Raw genomic sequence first — 20,298 nt, 5'->3', positions numbered from 1 at the left:
CTCCCAGAATTCCTCAGCCTGGCACGCTGGCTGAGGAATTCTGGGAGTTGAAGTCCACCAGTCATAAAAGGGCCAAGTTTGAAGACCCCTGGTATATATTGTTAAAGTATAATTTAGGAAGTGTTCTTCGCAATACTTTGCATATGATGAAAAAAGTTGTGAATGGTAGCAAATGTAAATTTTGCAAAAGTTTTTTTTTTCTTAAAAAAGCATAAATCACAAAGTGACGGAATGAAATAATATATGAAAAACATTTACTATGTTTAAAATATACTAAGTCATATAAAGCCATGTAATGGTAATCTTCCTACCCCTACTCAGAATCTATTCAGATGTATCTCTGAATTCTCAAATAATGGAATTATATTTCTCCAATTACTGAATATTGATGAGAGGTGGTTCATTTTCTTGGGCTCAGATTGGTTTAGATCAGTGTTTTTCAACCTTGGCAATGTTAAGACATGTGGATTTCAACTCCCAAGGCTGCTGGTTGGGGGATTCTGGAAGTTGAAGTCCACATGTCTTAACATTGCCAAGGTTGAGAAACACTGGTTTAGAAAAATTATTTGAGAATCTTCCTCCCCTGACTCCCCTCTCCCCATTCCAGATATTTTTCAAATGAATGGAATGGAAGCCATTACTAAGGTTTAAGTCCTAAGAGTAACAAACAGGCCTGTCACCAGATTTAAGAAATTTTATTCTTATTGGTTGTATTGATTTTAATCAAGTGTTTTACTAATCAATATTTTTTTTTCTCTCTCTCTCTTTGCATTTTAATACAATTACTCCTGAATTTTAGATATGTTACCACAGTTACAGCAAACATATTAAAAGAAACTTTTTCAGCCGGACAATAGAAAGGAGTTGTACAATATATGTGTACTTGAAATATATACTTCTAACACAGTTAAGTACTGTGGGGATCTTATAAAATTAATCAAGAGCATTGTTTTAATTAATCAATCTGTACAATTATTTAATTAACCATTAAGGCCAATTATCCTAGAATAATTATTCCTCTCAGACTGCTCTCATTCCAGACATTTATATGGAAGATTTTGATGGATTCTAACAATTAACAACAACAACAACAACAACACCAAAGCAAAGCCTGTAGGCATGAGGCTTTTTTTCTTTTCTTTTGTGCAATAAGTACTAAACGCAAGCAGCAAAAACCTATTAAGATATGCTCTTGCCTACAATTTTCAATCAGGCGCTATATTGTTCAGGGAGGCTGAGTGACAGCATAAGCACTACACAAGGGCTGCATTGTATTCATTGGTTTGTTCAGGACAGGAGTGAGAACACAGAGTATTCAACTTGAGGCCTTGATTTAGCAATGCAAGAAACACGCTGGGTTCAGAGAGGTGGCTGCCAGCGCTCCATTGCTGTGTTAAGCGGCAACAATTCCCGCAATTTACAACAGAGGCATACAAAAAGGAAAAAAAAAACCCCGCAAAGCCACCTTAGTATACTTGCACTTCTTACTTGAAGGCAGATCCGTCACTTTGGGAATGTGGAAACATTCGCGAAAGTGTTTTAGCTCATCTTCTTCATCTAAGTGCAGAGCGACTTTCTTGTCTACCGGACTGCACGCTAGTTGGAAAGCAATTGTTTCTATAACGCTTACTGGTGAGACATGAGAAGGCAGATCCATTTTCAAGGAACACTTTTCTCATTCTAAAGATGGAGAGAGAGAAAGGGAGAGAGAAAGAAATCTCCATTTAGAGACTATGCCTTGCATATGGGTTAGCATCTGATGTGAAGATTATAGTTATGTATGAGCAGCCAACTACAAGCTTTTCAAAAATGAAATACTTGGCAACGTGAGAGGAAAGTGAGAAGTTCTCAACTCCAGCATTTTTCAAGGCAGCAGACTGCTGTAGCCCCGAAGCTATTAGTTTTAAATATAATCTTTCCCCCATAAAGCTCTATCAGCAACTTCTCTGTTCTACCACTGCCTCAACAGCAGTAACAAATCCTACAGTGTCGTTCACACTTGCGGATTCAGAAAGCTGCCGGCAGCATGATTGCTTCCACAATCTGTGCTCCTGAAAATAGCAGGTGTATCACCACATTTAAACTGACATTTTCAAGCCCAAGAAGCCTTTATGCTCCTTGGCATCTTAATTTACACAAACTAAGAATATAGAAACATATAGATTGAAAGGAATAACTAGAGATGGGCAATCTCAGACGTCCATAAACGACTCAAGAAAAGCTTCATTTTTTTCAGATCAGGCACTTCACAGGCCTTCTAAACTTTGTATTCAAAAGGGGGGGGATAAAACTTTGATATGGGTTTTGCTGATTATAGTGTTGTTATAGAAATGGCTAGTATTGTTAATTACAAGTAGTCCTTGACTTACAACAGTTCATTTAGTGACCATTCAAAGTTACAATGACCCTGAAAAAAGTGACATGACCATTTTTCACACTTATGACTGTTGCGGCATCCCACGGTCATGTGGTCAAAATTCAGGTGTTTGGCAATTGACTCACATTTATGACGGTTGCAGTGTCCCAGGGTCATGTGATCCTTCTAACGAGCAAAGTCAATGGGGAAACAAGATTTACTTAACACCCGTGTTAATAACTTAACAAGTACAGTGATTCACTTAACAACTGTGGCAAGAGAGGCCGTAAAATGGGGCAAAACTCACTTAACTTAATGTCTCACTTAGCAACAGAAATTTTGGGTTATAAGACAAGGACTACTTGTAGTGTAGCTGCAACCTCCATTTTATTTTTTTTACTTTTACCTTATTACTAAAATAAAAATGTTGAGGTTGCAACTACATTAAAAAAAGTTGGAAATCACTATTTTTTTATTTATTTCCCTCTAACTCACATTTCTTTCCTTTCTTTCCTCCATTTTCCTATTATTTTTATTTCTGTTTATATGTTATGTTAACATAAACTTTAACAAAAATTTATAAAATCAAACAAAACAAGAGGACAACAACCTAACTAGTAGTATATGACATTTCTCCTCCAGGATGGAAAAAACATGTATGAAACCAATCTTGAGGGTTATGCCTCTATTCACTCTGTCTCCCTGGCCCTGTGCTCTGCACTGCTTGTCTTCCAAATTTGTTCAGCATGGTCCAAAACCAGAACCAAATCCTACATTAAGCTAACATTTGCTAACTACTGTCCTTGATAATCTATGATTGGAAATAGCAGCTTACTGCAAAAAGTAGCAGTAATGTTGTGTTTAAGGTATATGTTGAATGCTTCTTGGGTGCAAGGATTGCAGTCACCAATTGTACGTCCAGAAAAATATTTATTGTTTCAACATTTAGCTCCATTGATAAGACTTTCTGCATTTCTTCTCCACCTCTCTAATCTTTTGATTCACTTTGCCCTTTTAGCAGAATTCTGACAACTGGAGGATTTGAAATGGAGCAAAATATTATGCCTTCATAGCATATTCAAGACTTTAGCTGTCATGCTTTCTAACAAAAGTCAAGCAAAATCTACATATTAATCTGAAAATCTACTGTTAACTATAGTGACTGTGACAGATGTTGCCAAAATGCTTGATAAAAGAAGGTGACAACATAATGGCTTTCAGGGGAGGGGTTAAGTATATACAAGTAACGAAATAGTAATCAGTTAACCCGTATTTTATTTCTGGTTGTAGTTGATTGGCCACTGACACTTACCATAAACTTTATGAAAGAATTCATTTCTTTTAAGTTCAGAGTGCAAATCATTGAGTATTAATTACATCAACGATAACTTATGGCTTACGTATATGAATTGCTAAAAGCTTTCCAACACCAAGGATAATAGGACCCATTTTTTACTAAGTTAAGCATTTTCTAAGCTTAGTGTTTCCAAACATTTTTCAAACTGAGCATTCATCCCCACCGCCATGCTTCAACAATTATCCTTTCTCTCTTGGGAAAGAGCAAAGAGAAAAGTTGAGGAAAGTGAGAATTGGGAATGTCAGACGAAGAGGAAGAGATGAAGATTAATTTAGAATGTGTCCATGCAGTAGTGGTAAATAAAAATATATATCAGAAAAAAAAACAACACTACAACAAAACAGCATGATAATTTCTTACTACAGGACAATAACCAATAGAAACATTTCCTAATATTAACATCATTTAAGTACACATCAGTGGTGAATAAGGAGAGAAAACATTTCTCTGGGTCAAGAATGGTTCTGCAAAAAGCTTTATAACAGTGGTTCTCAACCTTTCTAATGCCGCGACCCCATAATACAGTTCCCCATGTTGTGGTGACCCCCAACCACTTATACATCACCGGGTGCCAGGGGTGTGGCCAAAGGGGGAAAAATGGCAGACAGCCTTGTTTGGCGACCCCCGTGAAATGGTCATTCGACCCCAAATGGGGTCCCGACCCACAGGTTGAGAACCACTGCTTTATAAGAACCTCCAGACATAAAGACACTTCATTCCAGAAAATCTAACAGACCACGGTTACATTATCAAGCTATGTATACAGGAATATAAACCGTAATCAAGTTATTCTAATAACTGAATGTTCTTATATGTATGACTCAGAAAGCCAGTCTTTTACCAGCAATGTAAACTGATTAATTACCGAAAGCTCCCACCAAGGAAGGGACTGACAAAAACAAAAGGAAAGATGGGGATAGGCTAGGAGAAATCTAGAACTGCAACATTTGAGCATAGAGCAGGAGAAAGAGAGAAAAATTAGGAAGCCATGCTCAACTCCTGCAGCCATCTAGGTGGGACATTACCAAGATGAGAACTAACTGCTTAGCTATTTCCAAATTAAGAGATGAGCAGGATACTCTTAAGTATTTAAAAGTTAAAAAAAATATATCCACATTATTGCAGCTTTATTGATCAAAAGTTTTAAAGTAAGTTTCTCATAAGTACAAACTGCAAAATTACATACCGCACAAAATACTTGCAACTGATAATGCGGAAGGGAAAAGACATAAAGGAAGGGAAAAGAGAGAAATCAACTCTAAGCTTTGAACTCAATAAAGTGGAATTCCAAGTTTGCTATTTAAAAGTGTGAAGGCTCTGCTGCGTCATCCAAGACAATGGCAAAATAAACCTGAATATCAACATAGATCTGAAAAATGAAAGAAATAAAAAAACAACCCAACAACAAGGTGTTCAAATATACAAGAATAGACTTAATATCAGACTCTGAGAAACAACAACGGAAGCTGCCCAGAGTCATTTTGTAGGGGAGATGAGTGCCATAAAAACTAAGCAAACAAATAATCCATCAAATACAGGTACTCCTCAATTTACGACCATAACTGAGCCCATTCTGTTGCTAAGCGAAACATTTGTTAAGTGAATTTTGCTTCATTTTATGGCTTTTCCTGCCACGGTTGTTAAGTGAATCACTGAAGTTGTTAAGTTAGTAACATGGTTGTTAAGTGAATCTGGCTTCCCCCATTGACTTTGCTTGTCAGAAGGTTGCAAAAGGGGATCACATGGTCCCGAGACACTGCAACCGTCATAAATATGAGTCAGTTGCCAAGCATCTGAACTTTGATCACGTGACCAACGGGATGTTGCGGCGGTTGTAAGTGTGAAAAATGGTCATCAGTCACTTTTTTTCAGTGTGGTTGTAACCTCGAATGGTCACTAAATGAACTGTTGTAAATCAAGGACAACTTGTAACCTAAAGAACTGAGAGTAGAGACCCTTCCACTTCACTGAAAATATGTAATAAGAAATATAGATTAAAACCAACTTGGAAATCTTATCACAGTTGGCTAATTAACTTAGAGAATAAATGATCAAGAGCGTCAAATGCTGTGGGCAAATTTAGCTGCAGTTATTTTTCTTAGCCACCAGCAAAATGATTGGCCTTTAGCAAAGCCATGAAAACCTGGATTTTCCTAAGCAATGGAGATGGGATGGAGGGTCTGCAATAGATTTATCTAATGGTTTCATATTTTGTATTGAATCTCAAAGTAGTTTTAGTTGACTTTTTTCTTTCAATGAGTGTCTCAATTTTTATGGCATTCACCATCAAAGTTTCTTAGATGGGCAGCCCCCCCCAAAAAAAGTCTAAACAAGTAAACAAATGTGAACAACCAGAATTAATATCAGTTCAGTAAAATTAGCCATATAAAATATGTCAGTAAAATTATTTGCTGACAAATACATAAACAAAAAAGAAGATATTAAGATCATAACTAGAACAACAGTACTGAATCAATCAAAGTGTATTTGGTTGCTTGTTCAGATGATTGCAAAGATAAGCGTGTTTCACAAATACTGTAAACATATTTGTCATCAAAGGATTAATCAATCAATGTAGTCAAAGAACATCAGAAAAGGGAAAAATAGATGCACAGAAGACAGGAGAGAAAAGAATCTGAAGGACACAAGATTCTGAGAATAATTATCAATCATTACCGAATTGAATAAAGTGCAAATGAGCTACTTAAGCGTATTGCATATGGTAAAATGAGAAGAAATAGGTCAAGAATGAATGAATTCAAAGTGAAAATGGTTTATATACAAAAAATAAGTGACCAGCAATAAAGTAGTAGATTGAAGTGGTTTGATCAGAGAGAATGAAAAACAAATTTCAAAGCAAAAAATTCAAAGAGTGAGTCAAAAGGAAAAGAATGAATAAAAAAAATGTTGTAGTTGCATGGATTGGATGTGATTCTCAGAAAGAGAAGTTTAAAGAACCAAAATCAAAGTATAAAGAGAGATGTGGATAGTTTGTGAAGATCAAATGACCGGTGGTCCTCAATCTAGGACCACAATTGAGCCCCAAATTTTTGTAGCTAAATTATTGAGTTTTGCCCCATTTTATGACCTTTCTTGACACGATTGTTAAGCAAATCACAGCAGTTGTTAAGTTAGGTTAACATGGTTGTAAAGTGAATCTGGCTTCCTTACTGATTTTGCTTGTCAGAAGGTTGCACAAAGTGATCACATGACTCCAGGACACCGCAACTGTCATAAATACATGCCACTTGCTGAGCATCCGAATTACGATTATGCAGCATATGGGGATGCTGCAACAGTCGTAAATGTGAAAAATAAGTCTCTTTTTCAGTGCCATTGTGACTTTGAAAAGTTGTAAGTCAAGAACTACCAGTAAATGGAGAGAGGGGTATGGAATGGTATCAGTATAAAGTTGTTTTAGCTAAACTTCCTTTTCTTTATCTTACACCTTTGAATTTTTGCGCTGAATGTTTCTTTTTCTGTACTCTGCACAACACTACTAATCTTGGAAGGGAATATCCTGATGGATATATATGCAAAAACTCTGGAATAATTTGTTGCAAATCATATTTAGAGGACTAAATGACCGAGTACTGAATTCCCCCCCCCCAAGCTGTCATTATGCAGAAACATAGGGTCATTTAATTCGCTATCAGTATTGCATTTTATACAACCGAACAGTGAATTTCATTACATCTAAATTTGTAGTTATTTACATTTCTGAAATAAATAGTGTTAAAAACACAAATCTTGCAATTATGAGTGCTGAAATGGAAACTACTGAATTAAATGTGCCCGTACAAAATAAAACATCCAATGTACAGATCAATCCAATTTTTAATACACACGCATTAAGAGGGTTTTTTTTCCAAAAGAAAAACAGAGAATTAAAGAACTTTAACGTCTTGCTTTCATTTGAATAAAATAAATATTTAATTCACTACATTCAACTTTTATAATGCTTTATTAGAATGGTAATAACAAAATATTACAGGAAATTAGCTTTCCTTGTTTTAAAGAATTACCAAGGGTGCCCAATGAGTTTTATACTTTCTTGCTATTCTCCGATCAAAATGCAAACATTACAAATTGTGTCTCTAAATTTTACTCAGCCGCTTGTGACATTGCCAAATAAACGGTTCTTATGGATAAATAATTATAATAAACAAGATTTAGGCAACTAGCATTAAGGGGAAAGGGATAAGTAAAATGCTACTGTATATGATTATCAAGTAGCAGAATTACAGAATTGGTAGGGATCTTGGAGGTCTTCTAGTCCAACCCCCTGCTCAGGCAGGAATCTCTATACCATTTCAAACAAATGGTACAAAATAATAATGACTGCAAATAAGGTTTCTTTTTACTTTATCTTTTCCATTTCCACTTTCTTACATCAGAACACACATGTGATTATAAATCTGATGCATTTTGGGGAGGTTTTTTTTGTATATGAATGGACTTAAATCTTACTGTCATTAAAGTCTCTCCTGTTTTTCCCCAATTACTAATCACTCTAACAATGATTAAAATTTCTTGTGAAATATAAAGCATTTTCCCCCTAAATATTGATTCATCAAGTATTGTTAATTTAACTAAAAACAATTGTGTATATGTCCCTGTGAAACCAAGATGCCAGTGCACTAAATCATAAAGTTTGACATTGCTTATTTAAGAGTTATGTGGGACAAAGCATGTTATATTAATTTTGCTTTTCAACTTTAGGTTTTGCTTCTCCTCACCCTGCAGCCTTATTTCTAAGAAAGGATTTTTTTTCTCTTACCTTAAACTTTCTGATTCATTCTTTCACTCTCTTATTATCAAAGTCCAGTTTATCCTTCCCCTTTTATGATGTCTTCTGTTTGTTATTTCATCGTTTGTACTCTGACCTTCCTCCCCCAAAGGTTTTATTGCCTTATTCACTTGCTTGCTTAATTTTTTGTATGTCTGCCTGTCAAAATACATCAGACTGGGAAACCAATGCCATTTACGTCTTTTAGTACTTTTATAGTGAAGAATTTTGCAAGTCTCATTGTGCCTCCTTCCTTCCATTTTCATGTTACTTGTCTCAGATGTTTTATTTTATTTATTAAACTTATGCAGGTAGTCCTCAACGTATGACCACAACTGAGTCCAAAATTTCTGTTGCTAAGCAAGATAGCTGTTAAATATGCTTTGCCCCATTTTACGACCTTTCTTGCTACAACTATTAAATGAAACACTACAGCTGTTAAGTTAGTAACATGGTTGTAAAGTGAATCTAGTTTCCCCATTGACTTTGCTTGTCAGAAGGTGGCAAAAGGTGATCACATGACCCTGGGACACTGCAACGGTTGTAAATACATGCCAGTTGCCAAGCATCCAAATTTTGATCCTGTGACCATAGGGATGCTGCAACGGTCATTAAATGTGAAAAATGGTCAGGTCCGTTTATTCAGTGCCATTGTAATGTCAAATGATCATTAAATGAAAGGTTGTAAGTCAAGAAGCACTTGCAATTTCACCCATCTTGCCTAGAAGTGACTCAAGGTGGCTTATAATCAATAAAAGCCACAATATGAAACTTTACAATGTCAACAAAGTAAAATCAATCAACAAAGTAAAAAGGGATTTAAAAATTAACGAAGATGAGAAGGAAGGGAGCAACATGCACAGAGGAGGAGGATAGGGTCTTATTTTAGTCCAGAGGTCTCCAAACTTGGCAACTTTAAGACTTGTGGACTTTAACTCCCAGAATTCCTGTTAGCTGGCTGAAGAATTCTGGGAGTTGAAGTCCACAAGTCTTAATGTTGCCAAGTTTGGAGACCCCTGTCTTAATCTATTAACCCCCTCCAGAATAGCATGGCCCATTGAAGCCCCAGGCCAATTGGCAGAGTCAGGTCTTCAGGCCCTTTCAGAAACCCAAGAGGGTGAGAGATGGATCTTATCTGGGGGAGGGCACCATGGTCCTGGCTTGAAAAGGGCCCTTTTATCCCTCAAGGCCCTTCCTTCTGTCCTCTACATTTCCAAAGGTTCTGGAATCTAGAATATTTGTTGGTCATCTTCTATTTACAAAGCACCACAGAAGTCTATCTTTAAGATAACAATTGCTTTTTTCTCATTTTTGCAGTTGGGGAGGAGAATCTAATGTTTTCACCCAGCTAATGTTTGACCCCATTCAAGTGTATCTCTTCCCTATGCACTGTTTTTTTAATGCCATACTAATTTTTGGCATCTACTTGCTTTTGCCTTCCATATTCCACACTTTTACAACATTACTCCATTTTTAACACAACAGATGCAGTCTAAATTAAACAAGCCAAGAAACAAAATATTTCATGTGTTCTAGAAGTATGTGTGGGAGAGAAGGGAAGGGCATTTATGTTTAAATGTCTCTAAGCTACCTTTAAGGGGGGGGGGAGAATCCCCTCAAAGTATCTGTCATTCTGTACAGAAATGGTTTTTTAGAAATAGGAAAAAATTAAGTGGGAATGATACGACATTTCTCATATGGTTAATAAATGGTGACCTACATCGCACTTGAAAACCCTATATATTTAAAAAAAAGGTTTGATGGGTTCTACAATAAATACCTAGAGCCCAGACAGGTGAGAACTGCATATGCATGAAAGCCACTATCTCTTTAAACACAGAGCTGGCCTTTCTAATATTTAAAAAAGAAGGGTGTTTCTCATGCATAGTTGCTCGGAAGTAAGATGCTAATCTGGAGTGGACTAACATTTCCTAGCTATATATTTCAATAACCTTTGTGATAGGATGATGTGCCTGGCAGGAAGAAAGTGGTTGGATCTCTGCCAAGCTCATGGATATTTGTTTGTTTGTTTGTTTGTTTGAAGCCAAGTGACTCAGCACAAGAGCAAGCAGGCAGGCAGAAAAGGGGGAAATAATAGAATACGCTTGTAAAAAATATAAAAAGAGCCAGAGCAGGAGAGGGAGGATTATCTCAGATGTGTAGGACATGCTACTGAAGAGGACCTCATCTGGCTAACCTCCCACTTTGAGAGAGATGGTGGTTTCAAGATTGGATGGATGGATAGATGGATGGGGAGGGAGAGAGAGAGAGAGAGAGAGAAAGAGAGCAAGATGGGATGGGATGAAGTGGAATGGAACTGAGTGGAGTGGGACCTGTCAAGTCCAGAAATTCTAGCCCTAAGACTAGGAGGAAAATCCTGGAGCATTTGTGAAAATGTGGAAACTCTAAGAAGATGGACTATGTTGGGTAACGAGATTCAGATACTGGACCGTGGAACATAAAAGCTTTGTTGGGCTGCAAGACAGCCAGGAGAAACGTCTTAGGCATTCCAGCATTAATAATTGAGATAAGGAGGGAAGAAGAACCTGTAATAAAGAACAAGGTGAAAATGAGGGAAATACTCACGAACTACCTGTAATTCTGCCCATCTTAGCAACGAAAACCAAGTACTGTAGGTTATTTCTTATATGTCGCTATATACTATGCCAGTGGTGGCGAACCTATGGCACAAGTGCCAGAGGCGGCCCTCGGAGCGCTCTCTGTAGGCAAACAAGAGGTCGCCCCAGCCCCACCTCTCCCCACAGCCCCCTCATCAGCAGCCCCCCCAGAGGAGAGTCACCCCTGGGTGTGGCCCGGGCAGAGCAGCGCAGCCAAACACATGGCAGCTGGGCAGATGATGCTGTGGGCATGGCTGGAGGGCGTGGCCACCATGGCGCTGCAAGGCTGCCTGGGCGATCTGCGGCAGGCCATGGATGGCCCTGAGAGCGGGCAGAGCGAGGATGGAGCAGGGCAGGGGTGGGCGGGCAGAGCGTGGGCAGGCTGGGGGCGGTTTTGGGCACTCGGTCTCTAAAAGATTCGCCATCATTGTACTATGCTGTCCATATATTATTAGATCCCACTATTTTATTAAAACTAATAACTTAGTGCACAGAATAAAATTCCTCATTTGTTCAGGTACTGGCAATGTTAACTAATCAGCCCGCAGTCAGTTGTGCAAGTAAATATTTTTTGCAATATGGTGCCTGCATCGGAATAACAGGCTAAGGCCCACCGGATTGAGAAACAGATATGTTACTGAGAATAATTTCTGCTTCCTAACTGACCTATTATTAAAATATAGAATTAAAAGTGGCATATTCAATGCACATAACTATCCCATTTCAATTTGTTGGATCAACTAAATTATGTTCCTCTAGGCAAACAACTGGAGAGGTACAAGGGCAGAGAATAACTCCAATTTCCAATAATTGTAGTAAATCAATATACTCAGATGCAATTAGGTTTGCAATTAATACTCAATGGGGACAAGTGATTGGCTTCAGACAACTGGTATCAATGTGTGGGCTGCTTTTTCCTTATTTTTATTTACAAGATTATTACACAGCAAATTTCTATGTCAGAAGATCATAAAAGGTGATTACATGACCCAGGCCAATTATCCCAAAGATGCTTTTTCACGAGGCAACTGGACTTTCCTGTTTATTTTTTGAAGACACTTCACTTCTCATCCAAGAAGCTTCTTCAGCTCTGACTGGATGGTGGGGAATGGAAGGATTTATATTCTTTACAGATAGCTGGTCATTTGCATTCTGTCAGCAAGGAATATTAAATTCTTCCATTCCCCATTCCATTCAAAGAAAAACAAGAAAGTCCAATTGCCTCCTGAAAAAGCATCTTTGGGATAACTATGATCTGGATGACTGAGAATCTCCATAGACATCTGTTGTAAATACAGGTAGTCCTCGACTTATAATTGCTTGTTTAATGATTGTTTAAAGTTGCAACAACACTGAAAAAAGTGATTTATGACCGTTTTCACACTTACAACTATTGCAGCATCCCCTTGCTCACATAATGAAATTCAGAAGCTTGGCAACTGGCCTGTATTTATGATGGTTCCAATGTCCTGGATCATGTGATCACCTTGTGTGATCTTCTGACATATCTATATAGAAATTCCCCACCATCCAGTCAGAGCTGAAGAAACTTCTTGGATGAGAAGCGAAACGTCTTCAAAAACAAAAAAAACCAAAAAAAAAAAAAACAAGAGAGTCCAGTTGCCTCCTGAAAAAGCATTTTTGGGATTTACAACAGATGTTACATTCTATGTGCTTGAGTGCTAAGGGGGCTGTACAATAGGGAAAATACATAGGTGGACATACGTGCACACGTATGTGATATTGGGGATAGAAGAGAGAAGCAGATTTTTGCTTGACCCAAAACATTTTGGGGAGGAAACTAGCTTCAGGAAAGAAAGATCCAGAGGGACAAAAATCCTGGTTCGATCTTTTTTTTGGTTTGCATTTCAAATCAGGTAGACTTTGAAGCTGCGGGTTGTTTGATATAGGTTTATTGATCTTCCAATTTTCCTGGAAGATCAACAGTCTCACCATGTAGAAGCATGCATAAAACAGTACAAACTAAGGCTAAATATATAATAAAAAGTAAAGCTTGAATCTCTCACCCCCTCACATAGTCAGGAGTGCACTTGGTGTTTGGCGTTCCTGTCTAGAGATGACACAAGGTGGGATGGGGAAGAAAAGCAGGGATTCCACCATTTTTTGTCACAAAACTACCACAGAAATCTTTTTCAGAGAGCAAAACTGCTTGGTCTCACAGTTAAGGCATGGCAAAGGGAGTTTAATGGCACAGTTTATGTCAATATACTTTTGTGTCAAATCAAGGCTGGGAGGAAAGGTCATTAATCAGGACACGAGGAAGATCCCCATGAGAAAATAAAAGTATCCATGAGAATTCAGAATATGAAGAACCACTTCCAGTTTTGCTCACTATAACCCCAAATTATAGGAAATGGCAGTGTTAGGAATTGGTAGTGTGGTAGGTAGAAGCTTCATAGTCAAAAATGAATAAATAAAGTAACCGTAAAGTAAAAAAAGAAAGCAATGATTAGCAACCTCACAATTCTCACCAACAAGCATCCCCAGCCATAAAATTCAACTCAAACAATCCTGTTGATATTAAACTTAATTCTTTCACTTTTTCTGAATTTTGGTAAAGGGTGTAATATAAACAAAGATTTCAAAAGAAGGATACCAATTTAATGAAGGTTTATGCCATTAAATTGGGATATGAATGATCTGAAGTAGATTGGCAAGAATTTATAATTTCCATTTCTCTCTCTTTAAAAAAAAGCAATAACATGATCCTCTCTGTCTAGAATCTGAATAAGTAAGCTTTTCAGAAGAGGGCTGCACCTGGTAGCTACTACATTTGGATTTTGGAAGTTGGCCTCATATTAAATGCACATATACCCTCACAAACAAACCTCTCACACAAGTAGACAACTAATCTCATTTCATACACACAGAGTTAAGTCCCCCCCCTCACTCAAGTGCCCATTCATTTTTACACACTCAGATACATGCATACATGACTTCCCTTGGACATATTTAAAAATATCCCTCATTCACACAAATACACATTCATAGTTTCCTACATTAGGTAATTTCACAAAATGAATTATGCAATAAATAACTTCGCTCGGTTTTAGTTTGGTGTGCAATCAATCCAGCCACTGTGCTGTGCCTAATAAACATGACAAAATGCATGATTGTGCACAATGTGGAAACTAAGTCAATGGCATCCCATGACATGTAAGGGCCATAAACTATACGTATCGAACATGTAATACTTTAGTGTATAATAGTAATCCAGCCACTCTCAAGTAGCACATCTCATATTTTTGTACGAAAAATGGAAGAATATACTAGCTTTGAGTTTCTGGCCTAAATAAATTTAAAAAGCATGAATTATAGTTCTTGGTACTTACACTTGACTGCAGATACGGGTTGGGAGTGAAATCTCGAGAAATTAAGTCAGAGAAAGGAGACGTTGCATGCGAAACGTGTGAACTAAACTCTCAACACCCCCTGCGTAAACACCGCAACTTAGAGGTAGAAGTATCCCTTCTTAGAGCAAAAATAAAGAGGATGGGCGTGTACGAATATATAAGGAAAAAACCAACACCAAGCTTGAAAAGCTCGTTTTGCCTGGTTCAAAAATGCCAGGTTTAAACATACAATTCAGTGACGTGACAAAAAAAGTTTCTAAAGTCATAAAGTGGGCCGTACCACTTCAAAATGAAGCGAAATTGTAACTTTATTTACTTCTCCAGGATATTAAAAACTCCATTTGGAAAATCAGCACGAAAAGAAGCACAGGGCTTCGATTCAAACTCTCTCCCTCCCTCCGCTCCCGGCTCTGCTGCTTTTCCTACTTGCAAATAAAAAAAGTTATTTAGAGAAGCAATCGAGAAAGCGGACCCTTATCTACCTTCTGAAATGGAACAGTCCATTTTGTTACCGGAGGGTCTTCTGATCTATCATGTGCGCGTAACACAGTAAGCAAGCAGGAGCCGTTGCTGGTAAATGCTATTGCGTTGGTACAAAACGCGTGTTTGAGCTGCAGTGGCAGAAGCTAAATTAAAGACCCGAGTTGTTACATTTTGAATTAAAGTTGCGATGGGTTTTTGAAAACTATTCTTTTATTAGCTTTGGTTATTTGAAAACCAACGGGATATGATGAAAAGAGACCACGGAGATTCAGTTCCCATTAAAATTGCATTGGCTCAATTTCCGCCTCTGCTTAAATCTGCCTCACAGGGTCGCTGTGAACTTAAATTGGAGGGGAACCCCTTCACCTTGTGACCTGAAAGAAAAGATGAACAAACAGGTTTCTTGAACTCATACAAGAGGAGATTGTAGGTTAGTAACTGCAGAAACCTGACAAATTGCTTACAGTTGGGTGCCCGGCTAGTTTACATTTGCCTTATAAAGGAGAAGGAGGGACAGAGAAACAATTTCCCATCAAATTCAAATAACGGCTATCCTGTGTGAGACTAAACAGCACATTTTCACTTTCTTCATTTTGAAACAGGTTATAATACAGGTAGTCCTCATCTTATGACCACAACTGAACCCAAAATTTCTATTGGTAGGCAAGACAAAAAAAAAGGGGGGGGTTGCCCTATTTTATGACTTTTCTTGCCACAATTGTTATGTGAATCACTGCAGTTGTTAAATTAGTAACACAGTTATTAAGGGAATCTACCTTTCCCATTGACTTTGCTTGTCAGAAGGTCGCAAACTGTGATCGTGTGACTCCAGGACACTGCAACTGTCATAAATACAGGCCAGTTGCTAAGCGTCCGAATGTTGATCATGTAACCATGGGGATGCTGCAACGGTCGTAAGTGTGAAAAACGGTCATAATCATTATTTTCTGTACCATTGTAACTTGGAACGGTCACTGAATAGTTCTAAGTCCAGGACTTCATTCTTGATAGGCTGTGCAAAGCATTCCACCCAGCCTTTGCACACATTCTGAATGCTTATGAGATGTACTGGACCAGAATTGGCAGTTACCTGATCAGTAGAAACCAGAAGATTTTTGATCCAACATACGGGCAAGACAATTATTTATCAGAGACTAATTGTAATTGTGGATCAGTTCATTTACACTTCTTGTCCTTTATATTTCTGGACAGTCCTCTGAAGTAACCAGAATTTTAACACTGTTTCAGTGTTAGCATATTAGAATTCCTGGTTTGTTGATAGTTCTGCCTTTCTTTTTTCTATATCCCAGGAAGTACTCTACATTTAAAAACATCACAACTGCCTCACTTATTCTGATGCTGAATAATTTTATCAAATATTAGTGTTCATGTACTATTTTTTCCCCTCTTGAAAATCCCCTTCATAACAGTGGTGCAAATTAAACTATTGGTAAATGCACATATGCTTTAAGTGGTGTTCCTAAAGGAGGGGAGAAGAAAGAAACAATGTTAGAATGAAACATATGGGACTAACCTAGATTAATAATTTTCTGCATTTGACTTTATACATACAGCTAACTGTGCTTTGATATCTTCCCTATTTGAACTACACTTGAATAATCTTTTAAAGGGCCCTTTATCATATTTCCCTGAGGCTGTGCTAGCATATATTTAAGCTAATTGTGATTGTCTCTCTTGCAGAGAGAACAAAACTATTGGTTGCTGGTGAGTAGCTTCAAGAAAGGTTATAGGTCTCCACAGGGAGTGACTGTGATCTTTATAAAGCATATTTCTTTCTAGCAAGCCTAAACACTCAAGAGAATTTTTAAAATGTCACTCAAACTATTACTGAGATACTCTTATTACTCTGCTTATTTTACATATATTATGGTACAATCTATTCTTAAGTATATTAAAATCTTCCCTAAATACAAAAAATTAGCTGTCAAGAATAGAAAGATATTTTATAGATAGAATAATAACTTTATTGTCACTTTGAATTTACACTAATCAGCAGATATTAAAATGAAATTTCATTATGTAGTCTAGATTAGTTCTATACAATATCTATACCATACACACACAAACATACATTCCTGTTTATGACCCTGTAATTCCTTAATTTGAGATTGAGTTGGAGTGACTGGATGGAGTTGAGCGGTTATTGACCGATGTCCTTCCTGATGCCTATGCAAAGTTCATAGAACAGACATGTGAAACTCACGACATCACGTGATGTCGCGCAACATATTAGAACTTTTTCCCCATTGCCAGCAATGAGGTGGGTGCGGTTTCCTCGTGACGCATCCGGCCCACGAGCCGGCAGTTTGATACTCCTGTCATAGAATATTTTTTTTTTCCTTTGGGCCTTAGGAGAGAAACATCTGCTGCTACCTAGGATTGAACTCTCAACCTGGTGAAAGGTGAGTGTCTTCACCACTAGGCCACCATGCCATATGTATATCTATTTGTATATGTATATATGAGCGTGGAGATTATATATACATATATTTATATACATATACATACATATATGTATATGTGTGTGTGTATATATGTGTGTATGTATATATGTATGTATACCATAAAATAATCCGAACACCAGGATAATACTAAAAACAAAACTGTTTAATTAAAAGCTGAGCCTTTCGTCGGTCAACACTACCGACATCATCAGAGCGTGATGCAAGATTGCTGGGAGTCCTTCTTATGCTTATATGTATGTATGTATAATATATATGTGTGTATATATAATATATATGTGTGTATGTATAATATATATATATGTGTGTATGTATAATATATATATGTGTGTGTATGTATAATATATGTGTGTGTGTGTGTGTGTGTGTGTGTGTATGTATAATATATATATATGTGTGTATGTATAATATATATATATACTGGGGTGGGTGGACCGGTGATATATGAGCAGAGCTCACAAACTGCCAGTCATGAGTAGGCTTTCAAACCTACCTACATACATACATACACAAAAAGTTTTTTCCAGATTGATGCACCTTGGTATTTTGACTGCTATACTGCAGTTCTATGTATAATCACTTTTGCCTTGCAGCCCCCCAAACTAGGGGTGTTAAGCAGGCTCAGATCGCTACTGCGATACATTACAAATCCAAATTTCTTTTTTTGTTGACAAAGAGTTAAAGAGTTAAATGGGAGACTAGAAACCTTGAAATAGCTATTCTAGTCTCCCATTTAACTCTTTAACTTTTTATCAACAAAAAAAGAAATTTGGATAGATAAATAGATAGATAGACAGACAGACAGATAGACAGACAGACACACAATAACAAAATAAAGGGGAAGGGTTCCACTGATAAAAGGCCTTTGCAACTTTTTTTAACTAATTTTAAATTTTTGCTGAGCCTCTAATGCTTGGCCAATACATTAATTAATGTAGTAAAACATATTTCTCCTTTTCCTTCCTTTATAACTAGTAGCACTAGGGAAGTTGGATAGTCAAATCACCTGACACCAAATTGGGACACCTCTATCATGCAGAAGAAAGAGAACAATTAAATAAATTCCCAGATCCATGTATAAAAGTTCCCTGAGGCTCTGCCTGTGCAGTTTGATTCAGAAATAAGTCCTACTGAGTCAGTGAAACCTATTACCAAATAATTGTGGTAAGATTGCAACCTAAAAGCAAGTTGTTTAAACCTATCTTGCCATTCTTTTTAGGTCACCTCAGTAGACCAATAATGTGATTGTTCTGGTTAACAACAGTTTGAGAATTATTATAGCTTTCCACTGTGGCATTCTGACAAAAATGGAGCAAATTGATGGATTGCTAGTCACGGTGTGAGCAGTTTATTGTAGTTAAGGTCAATTTTTGAGACATCTCTGCCCATTTTTCTCCATTATGCGTAAGGGGAAAGAACCCTTTTTATTTTTTCCATAGTTTGCTTAAACTTTTCAATTCATTGCCAGCAGGAAGAAGAGAGTGACAGCTTGTTTAAATGTTTCACTGACAGCATCATATGGAAAGTACTGGATGCTCAACATATCATATTATCAAGAAACAGATAGCAACATAAGAAAGCTTTGTAAGATCTTTGTAGAAGTAACAAGAACAACAACAGAGTCTTCCAAGGAAGAAATGGCAACTGAAGAAGGATCTATTAAAAGTGAAACTGACAAATATGGCGGAATAAAGAGCCAGTGAATAGATCATCCCTTTCTAAGGAGAGGATTTGTGTCACCCACAAGTGCTCCATGCAATTGCTCTTTGTGAAAAGATGCGAGACAGTGGTCTCCATCAAATTCAGAGCTCTGGAAGACAAGGGAAAGCCATTTTCTCTCAAAGCATGGTTGTTGCCTTTCAAAAGGACACTGGTTCACATAGTGCAGGGGTAGGCATCCTGGCTCAGGAATTCTGGGAGTTGAAGTCCACAAGTCATAAAAGAGCCAAGGTTGCCTACCCTGATATAGTGTCTTTTCTACAGGATACAATCTGGGTTGGTTACCAGGACCGGGGGTTTTGTCTTCTGAGATTTCAGACTTGTACTAGAACCCATTTTCAAGGAACTTCTCTCTAGCAGAGTGTGTGCTGTTCTGTGTGGTATTTATAGTGCCTGTTGAATGTGGCTTTTTAGATGTTGACTGGGGTATGTTGATGACTGGCTTTTCAGTCATTGACGAGCCATCAGTACATCCCAATCAACATCTAAAGGTACTAAAGGCACTAAAGGTACCACACAGAGAAGCACAACTCTGCTAGAGAGAAGTTGCCTAAAGATGGTCTGCAGTACAAGTTCAAAAGCTTGGAAGACTATACCTCTGGTCCCAGTAATCAGCCCAGATTGGATCCTGCAACATTATCCAGTGACATTATATTCACCTTCATTCATGAGTTCCTTTTCTAACCATCTTTGGATATTGCTTGCTAATTGCTTTTCAGCTATTGGAAAACTTTGGATCCACCACTATGGCAGCACAGGATGACTTTCCTTCAATATTTAGTGAAAGCAGTTTTAAGTACGTTTGGGGACCTAAACCAAAAACATTTTGAAATAAACAAAGGATGATTAGAACTTTGATTCTGGTAGGTAGATGGATTTGAAATAAAGTTTTGGAATTATAAGAAACTGTCCCATGGGGAAAATGCTTTTATTTTGAATTCTCTTAAAAAACAAACAAACATGAGATGAGAAATTCAAGGTTGAGCACTAGAGGGAAACAGAAGGAATTAAAGATTACAATGAAAGGAAAAGAACACTTAAATTTGGCATACTAATACAAAATAGAGCAAAATATGTTAACAAGACTGTTGCCGTGGTTCCAATAGATGAGACCAGTAA

General features: G+C 37.4%; 1 protein-coding gene across 3 annotated transcripts in view; it reads right to left on the bottom strand.

Moving 5' to 3' along the window:
• Positions 1–15,061, bottom strand: part of KYNU (kynureninase) — a 119,093-nt gene extending 104,032 nt beyond the window's left edge. The window contains exons 1-2 of one of the 3 annotated variants that reach the window (XM_039338228.1): positions 14,474–14,831; positions 1,489–1,680 (exon numbers count right to left, since the gene is read on the bottom strand). In XM_039338228.1, the coding sequence (XP_039194162.1) occupies positions 1,489–1,657 (169 nt within the window). In that variant the 5' untranslated portion in view covers positions 1,658–1,680; positions 14,474–14,831. Of the gene's footprint in view, positions 1–1,488; positions 1,681–8,493; positions 8,575–14,473; positions 14,832–14,976 lie in introns of those variants that run through there. The other 2 variants (XM_039338229.1, XM_039338231.1) reach the window with 2 other exon arrangements.
• Between the last annotated feature and the right edge of the window lie 5,237 nt (positions 15,062–20,298).

Source organism: Crotalus tigris, unplaced genomic scaffold (assembly GCF_016545835.1).
Source record: "Crotalus tigris isolate CLP2741 ecotype Arizona unplaced genomic scaffold, ASM1654583v1 scf7180000017694.5664430, whole genome shotgun sequence".
Classification (NCBI taxonomy): domain Eukaryota; kingdom Metazoa; phylum Chordata; class Lepidosauria; order Squamata; family Viperidae; genus Crotalus; species Crotalus tigris.
This window is presented reverse-complemented; position numbering and strand designations above follow the sequence as displayed.